The sequence below is a fragment of the Manacus vitellinus genome, unplaced genomic scaffold, assembly GCF_001715985.3.
Source record: "Manacus vitellinus isolate BGI_N305 unplaced genomic scaffold, ASM171598v3 scaffold_93_pilon, whole genome shotgun sequence".
Lineage (NCBI taxonomy): Eukaryota > Metazoa > Chordata > Aves > Passeriformes > Pipridae > Manacus > Manacus vitellinus.
Genome location: NW_021940884.1, coordinates 182,106 through 190,216, shown reverse-complemented (window position 1 = coordinate 190,216; position 8,111 = coordinate 182,106). Strand labels below are relative to the sequence as shown.

At 55.2% G+C, this 8,111-nt stretch overlaps 1 protein-coding gene across 1 annotated transcript in view; it reads left to right on the top strand.

The window, feature by feature from the left end:
• Positions 1–8,111, top strand: part of PKD1 (polycystin 1, transient receptor potential channel interacting) — a 47,647-nt gene that overhangs the window by 13,324 nt on the left and 26,212 nt on the right. Inside the window, exons 12-16 of the mRNA XM_029965251.1 lie at positions 23–541; positions 1,540–1,671; positions 3,180–3,355; positions 3,750–3,883; positions 4,388–8,010. Of these exons, the coding sequence (XP_029821111.1) occupies positions 23–541; positions 1,540–1,671; positions 3,180–3,355; positions 3,750–3,883; positions 4,388–8,010 (4,584 nt within the window). The remainder of the gene's footprint in view (positions 1–22; positions 542–1,539; positions 1,672–3,179; positions 3,356–3,749; positions 3,884–4,387; positions 8,011–8,111) is intronic.

Genomic DNA, 8,111 nt, shown 5'->3' with positions numbered 1-8,111 from the left:
GCTGCGTGTCCGCTATGCCGAGGAGCAGCTGGTCCCGGTGCTCAGCCCCCACAACGCGGGGCTGGACCAGCCCGGTCTCTACACGGTCAGAGCCAGCGTGGACAGCGGGGTCTTCAGCGCCAACCTGTCCTGCAGCTTCCGGGTGGCCTCACGGGTGTCGGGCCTGCGTGTCATCCACCCCCCTCCCCAGGGCAGCAGGGTCTACCTGCCCACCAACCACACCACCCTGGTGCTCAAACTGTCCTCGGGGGTGAACGCCACGGCCACCTGGCTGGGGGACAACCACAGCGTGCCCTTCACGGGGGCCTGCCCGGCGGCCGTGGCACCGCTCACGGCGCAGTGTGCCAGGGACAACAACGACACCTGGTTCGCTGTGGTGCAGCTGAGCGGCCTCAGGGAGGGGCTCAGCACCCACGTGCTGGTGGCAGAGAACGCCGTGAGCTCCCAGAACATCACGGTCACCGTGAAGGTGGAGGAGCCGATCCGCGGGCTGAGGGCCACCCCCGACCCCGAGAGCAGGGTCCTGCTGAACACACGGGTGGTGAGTGGTGGCTGCCGCCCTTAATTTACCAGCTGGGTTTTTAGCCTTCCCCTTTAGCCCGTAGGTGTGTGTTTGGCTCTGGGGAGGCTGGGCTGGGGGGAGCACTGCTTGCTGCTAAGCTCCCAGGCCGTGCTGCCCGCGCTGCTGCAGACACAGGCATGTGGCACAAGCACTGGTGCTCTCCAGCAGGAAGGCAGCTTGGCTGTACGTTCCCTTGAATCCCCTCAGAGGTAAGGCAGTACCTCCTGCGAGGGGGATACTGGCTTTCCACTTCCACAGAAACCAGAGGCGTTATGAGAGGCCAGTATTTGCCTTCTTTTGACTTGTCAAGACGTTCAGATTTGCTCTGCTAAATCCTTACATCAGCTGACTGAAGCTGTAAAAAAGCTTCATCCGTCCAAGTCTTGGGGTTCCTCTGGCGTTTCCAGTCTTTTTGTTTTCCAAGCCCCTGTCCCCAGAGCTGCAGCCCTGGGAACCTGTTCAGCAACTGCCCCAAATGCTCTGTTCAAGCTCTGGCTGCTTCCAGCAGATCCTGCACCTCCACCTCTTGGTCTCACCCTTCCTGGCTGCCACAGTCTGCTCAGGAGGCACTATTGGAGTGAGGACAGGGCAGGTCAAGCCCTTCAGCCTTTGGGTCAGGCACCGTCCATGGGCGAGGGTCAGAGGCTCAGCTTACAGGTGTAGCTAAAGCCGAGTTGTTTATTTGCAGATATCAGAAGGTTTTTTAGACCTGATCCCAAGAGCAGAGTGCTGGGCTGTGGGAGCAGGGAGTGTGGGGTGTGCTCCCTGCTCTGCTGGTCAGGGTCTGCATTTCTCCATCAGCAGCAGAGCCCCAGACGATGTGTCAGCTCTGTGTCATGCTCTGAGGGCACTGTCTGCAGGTGTGAGGTGCCTCCCAGTCTGACCCTGCTCCCTCTCCAGTTCAGCTGGAGATCTCCTGGGAAGTGCTGGGCATGCTTTTCTCTTGCACTAGTATGAAATGTTCTCATGCCTTTCAGAGCTACATCCCTGTGATGGAGGCTGGGTCAGATGTGACTTTCCGATGGACAGTAGATGATAAGCCATCTTTCACTTTTTACAATGTTGTCTTCAACGTTATCTACCAAAGCCCAGCCGTGTACAAGCTTTCGGTAAGCCAAGGCCTTTCCCATGATACCATTTCAACCCTGGGTTTCCATCTCATCCCACAAACTCAGCAGGAAGAGCAGCAGGGAGAGGAGAAGGCAGAATTGAGCTGAGGTTTTCACTGTGCTCCCAACAAGCTCATCTGCTATTTCTCATTGAGCTGCTCTTGCAAATGCAAATAGTTTCTTCTGTTTTTCCATTACTTCACTTTATTCCTCATCTTTGCTTTCTCCTCTTTTCTCCTTGTTCTCCTTTCTGCTCACAGAGTGTCTGTGCTTCCTCCTCCCCAGCAGGAATGAGGCAGGAGATATGGATTCAGAACCAGGCAGAGGCAAGATGCAAACATAAGACTTCTGTAGGCAGGACAGACCTCCCACAAGCTCTTCTGTTCTCTGTCCTGTTCTCTTCCTCCTGATGCAGACTGGAACTGGGTTTTGTCATGGCCCCAGAAGGATGGAGCAGAGAGTCTGGGCCAAGGGAGGTGTGTATTGTGGAACAGGAGTTTATCTCTGGCCAGAACATCTCTCTGTGTCGTGCCCTGTACTGCCAGGTGGAGTCTGCTCTCATCCAAGGTGCTTGATCCTCTTGCAGGGTGACTTGGCTTCCTGAGGAGATGCCAGGCCCAGCTCCAAGGCCACGCTAGCACTAATTTGCTTGGTGCAGCACTAATTTGCTGGGTGAAGCGCTGTGCTGACAAGCCTGGGGCGCTTTCACTTACAGAGCTGACAAGGTGCCATTAGCCTGGGGGGCACTGGGTTCAGCATAGCAGTCACAGAAGCCTAGACATGAACTTCTCTTACACGTTGGGGTGAGATATCTCTACTCAGCTGGGTTTGCAGGGTCCCTCTGTCAGCAGCTCCTGCAGGTGAGGAGGTGGCAAGATGCTCTGTCACCAGGTGCCCTGTCAGTGTTTCATGCCTAAATAATCTTGAGCATCCTGCTCTATTTCTGTTGTGTCTCTTGCCTCTCTTTCCTCCTTGGTCCAGCCTTGGTCTCTCTCTCTGTGCCCACCACACCAGGATCCTGGAGGTGCACTTCATGTGCTTGATTTTATGAGACTCTCCCATCCCTACTCTCTGTGCTTGAAGCCACTCATCTGCCCCTGTCCCAAGGTGTCTGTTGTCCCCTTGGTGGCCTATGCTCAGCAGCTGGAGACTGTGCAGGGCATGTTGGAGCCAGCACAGGGGTAACTGGCAAGTTCAGAGCCAGAGGAGCCTCTGGATGAGAAGCTCCTCTCTTTCCCTCTTGCTGTAGCACCAGTCCTTCCTTGGGCTGACTGTACTGGTGGTTCCAGCAAGAGGTGGCTTTTCCAGGTGGGTGACCTGCCAGCCTAGGCTGCTTTCCAGTGCCATCCAGGCTCTTGCCCTGCCTCCCTGCCCCAGGGGCCACTCTTCTCTGCGCTGGCCTGCTCGCCTGCCTGGTGGGACATCCTGAGTGCAGTGAAGCCTCACGCTCAGAGGGCAGCACGATGAGGTGATCCCCAGCACAGTCTCTGTCCCCCTGTCCTTCCCAGCTCACCGCCTCCAACCACGTCAGCAACTTCACGGTCAATTACAACGTCACGGTGGAGATGATGAATAAGATGAAGAACCTGACGGTGGTGGGTGTCCTGCCAGTCCTGCCCCAGAACAGCACCGTGGAGCTCACGGCGAGGGTGCACGTTGATTCGGCTGTGGAGGCTCTGTTCCTGTGAGTCCTTTGCTACTTCCCCAAACTTAGGACCTTTCTGTGCATATCTTACCTTGCCTGCACTGTTTCTCTTCCCAGGGCCAGCTGGTCCATCTCTCAGATGCTGCCTAGTTAATTTGAAATCCCTGTGGGTCAGTCAGATTGGCTGGGACCTGTAGTTCAGTTCACTCTTTTAAAGTATTGCAACACTGCTCTAATATTGGGTTCCTCCTCCTCTTACCAGTGCTGTGCTCCTCTCAGCATTGGGCACAGCTACTGCTTTGATACTTGTCATGCTGTTTCCTATGTTTCTTTTGGAAAACCCAGCCCCGACCTGAAAGACAGGCCAGGATTCCTCTGGGATTTCCATGATTTTCCTATTGTGCAGTGTAACACTGTTTACCTGTTTCTCCAGGTGGGATTTTGGAGATGGTGTCCAGGAGGCATACCTGTTCAAACCTCCCTACAACAAGTCTTTCCTTGTTCCTGATCCCAGTGTCCATGAGGTTGTCATTGAGCACAATGTTTCACACATCTACCAAGACCCAGGTATGGTCAGGAAGGTTCTTTGGGGAAGAAGGGGCTCAGGTGTTTTTGTTATGAGGGGACTACAAGACACCATCCAATAAAACCGAGGCATGGAAGTCATTACCTTGTTCCTGAATGAATGGCCAGTGACTGGAAGTCTCCAGTTGCCATCCTCTATAACTGTGTTTCTTGGAGAGGTTTGGCCATGCTGTAAGAAGCAGGTCTACCACACACAGTCCATTTTTGGGCAGTCTCAGTGGATAGATAGATGAGGGGCAGGGCAGGGTCTGTGCTGGTGGGAGGGATGGGCAACAAGGAGGGTCTGTTCTGTGGGCAAATAGAAAGAAAATCTTTTCTCTGTACCTGCTGGACTGGCTCCTTACTTGGTGTTTGGTCCTCATACACATGTCCTGGTGTAGTTCCTGCTGGTCCTGGGCTGGAGCGGGGAAAGCCTTGGGTGTGCACAGCACAGGGGCAGACAGACATGTCCTCACCCTGGTCTTGCTCTGCTCTCTTCCAATGCAGGAGAATATGCCCTGATGGTTGTCGTGTCCAACCAGTTCGAGAACCTCACACACTTGACCCCAGTTCACGTCCACAGTTACCTGGTTGACGTGAAGGTGGAAGCAGAGGAGGAGGTTTTGGTCGTGAGCCGCCCGGTGACCTTCCGAGCCCATCCCCTGCCATCCCCCTATGGCGTCGTGTACACCTGGGACTTCGGGGACAGGTCCCCCCTGCTCACAGAGATCCAGCCTACAGTGACCCACAGCTACGCCCAGAGAGGGGTGTACAACGTCACCGTGACAGCCAACAACACCGTGAGCAGTGTGGAGACAGTGGAGTGCTACCAGGTGTTTGAGGAGATCACCGGGCTCCGCGTTTCCGCGGGCGAGGCAGCAGAGCTGGGAGCGTCTGTCACCATCAACGCCTCCGTGCAGACTGGGGACAGCATCACCTGGGTGTTCGACCTGGGGGATGGGACGGTGCTGAGGAGTCAGGAGCCAGTGGTAGAACACGTGTACATAAAGGACATCAACTGCACTGTGAATGTGACTGCTGTGAATCCCGTGAACTCCATCTCCCAGACTGTTCCTGTTCGGATATTTGTCCTGGAAGTGCTCAAAATAGAGCCAGCTTCTTGCATCCTGGAGCACCCGGACGTGCAGCTCACCGCGTACGTGACGGGGAATCCTGAGGAGTACATCTTTGACTGGACTTTTGGAGATGGCTCCTCTAATGTCACAGTCAGGGGGGACCCTGGGGTGAGGCACAACTTCACCCGAAGCGGGACGTTCCTGCTCTCCCTGACTCTCTCCAGCAGGTTTAACAAGGCTCACTATTTCACCAGCGTCTGTGTGGAGCCAGAGATAGTCAATGTCACCCTTCTCCCTTCCAAGCACTTTGTGAGGCTTGGGGAAGAGAGCACCTTCCAGGTCAGTGCCGTGCCTCCCTACCAGTACCGCTACCGCTGGGATTTCGGGAACAACGAGTCCGCCAGATCGAGTGGGACCGAGGTGACCTACACCTACAAGAACACAGGGGTCTTCCTGGTCACAGTGACTGTCTCCAACAACGTCTCTTTCAACAACGACACAGCATTTGTGGAAGTCCAGGAACCAGTTGGGGTAGCGAAGATTGAATATAATGGGACAGATGTTTTGGAGCTGAACCAGGTCTACCTGTTCTCTGCCAGCATGAATGGAACCAAAGTGAGTTACTGCTGGGACTTTGGAGATGGCACTACCCAGCCTGGGCAAGTCGCCACCCACTCCTACAACAGCACGGGCCGTTACAGCGTTACCGTGATGGGCCAGAACGACGTGAGCTCTAACGAGACCACCATCGACGTCACCGTGAAACGTCGGCTCTTCGGCCTCACCATCAATGCCAGCAGGACAGTGGTGCCACTGAATGGGTCGGTGAGTTTTGTAGCCACCCTCGTGGCTGGCACTGCCATCCGCTACTCGTGGATCCTCTGCGATCGGTGCACTCCTATCCAAGGCTCCTCCACAATTTCCTACACCTTCCGGTCCGTGGGCACGTTCAATGTCATTGTGACAGCAGAGAACAAGATCAGCTCGTTGCAGGACAGCATCTACGTCTACGTCCTGGAGCAGATTGAGGGCCTGCAGGTGGCCAGCGGTGACCTGGTGGAGGACATGTATTTCCCAACAAACAAAACACTCCATTTGCAGGCCGTGGTGAGAGAGGGAACAAACATCTCCTACAGCTGGGTAGTCCAGCGGGATGGCAATGCTGTGCAGACCTCCACTGGGAAAACCTTCTCCTTCAGCGTCCCCGAAGCTGGGAACTACACTGTCTATCTGAAGGCCACCAATATGCTGGGATGTGCCACTGTTAACAGGACACTGGAGTTTGTTGAAAGCCTTGGTCTCCTAAAGCCCTACGCCTTCCCCAACCCAGCTGCTATTAATGCCTCTGTTAACATAAGTGCCACCATAACCAGTGGCACTGGCATCACGTATGTGTGGTACCTCGAGGATGGCTCCTCTCCTGTTACTTCTGAACCCTTCATTATACACTCCTTCCAAAGCCCTGGGGTGATCGAGGTCATCGTCGGAGCAGAAAACAAGCTGAATTCAACCAATTCAACAATTTCTGTCTGTGTAGAGGAGGTTATAGAGGGACTGAGTATAGGGACAGCAGAGCTGGACTGTAGGTACGTCTCATCAGGCTCCACGGTGGTCTTTGAGGGGGAACTGCAGAAAGGGACTGAAGTGACCTGGCTCTGGGAGGTGCCCAATGGCACCTTGACTGGCCAGTCTGTGGCAGTCACATTCCCTACGGCAGGGCTTTATACAGTCCATCTGAACGCATCCAACGACATCAGCTGGGCTCTGGCCAGCAGGAATATCTCAGTGCTGGACAGGATCCAAGGTCTGGAAGTTCTCGCCAGCAAGAAGGTGGTGGAGCCAGGGGAGCAGGTCACGTTTGTGATCAGGATGTTGTCAGGTACCTCTGTGAGTTACCTGGTGAGCATAAGCGGGGACTACTCTGTGGTGCTCAACGGGTCCAGGTACACCCATGAGTTCACCAAGAGCGGTGATTACCTGGTGACTGTGACCGTGCAGAACCAGATCAGCATCGCACACGCCCAGGTGCTCATCTCTGTCCTGGAGGCCATCCGGGATGTCAGGCTCCTGAACTGCTGTGAGGAGGGCATCCCCACAGGCACAGAGAAGAGCCTCAGTGCCCGCGTGGGGAGCGGCTCCCGTGTGTCCTTCTCCTGGCGGTTCTCCCTGTGGAAAGAGCAAGGTCGGTCTGTGGTCACTGTGTCAGGAGAGAGCGTTTCCTACACTCCAGAAGCTGCAGGGCTGCTTGAGATTCACCTCAGTGCCTTCAATGACTTGGGAAGTGTCAATATCACCAGAACCATCCAGGTCCAAGACCCGATAGTCCAGGTCTCCCTCTCTGCCTCCAATGCCTTTGTCAACAGGACGGCACTGTTCGAAGCCATGGTGGTGCCCAGCAGCAGGAGCGTTGAGTTCTTGTGGAGCTTTGGGGATGGTTCTTCCACTCAAACAACCAGGGCTGCAGTGGCCAACTATTCCTACCTGAGTCCTGGGGATTACCTGGTGGAGGTGAATGCCACCAATCTCATCAGCTTCTTCATAGCCCAGCTCACTGTCACGGTCAAAGTCCTGGAGTGCGAGGAGCCGGAGGTGGAGTTGGCCTTGCCCCCCCAGGTAGTCATGAAGCGATCCCAGAGGAACTATCTGGAGGCACAGATTGACCTCCGAGGGTGCATCAAGTACCAGACAGAGCACCTGTGGGAGATCTACCGAGCACCCAGCTGCATGGACCTGGATGACTCCAGCAGGATCCGGCTGCCGAACGTTGACGTGAACAGGCCCCAGCTGGTTATCCCAAAGCTCGCCCTGCACGTTGGGAACTATTGCTTCATGTTTATTGTCTCCTTTGGAGATACCCCACTGTCCAAAAGCATCTTTGCCAATGTGACTGTGATCCCAAGTAAGCTGGTCCCAATCATCGATGGGGGGTCATACCGTGTATGGTCCAACACTCAGGACTTAATCTTGGACGGGGAGAAGTCCTACGACCCGAACTTGGATGACGGCGAACAGACCCCACTGTTGTACGAGTGGTCCTGTACGTACTACTCCAAGGTAAGAGCAGTCTTGCACAGCCAGGGTGACCGCTGGGGAGCTCCAGCTGCACGTCAGCTCCACTACAAACATGTCTGGCCTGAAATAGCTGCTGACTGCAG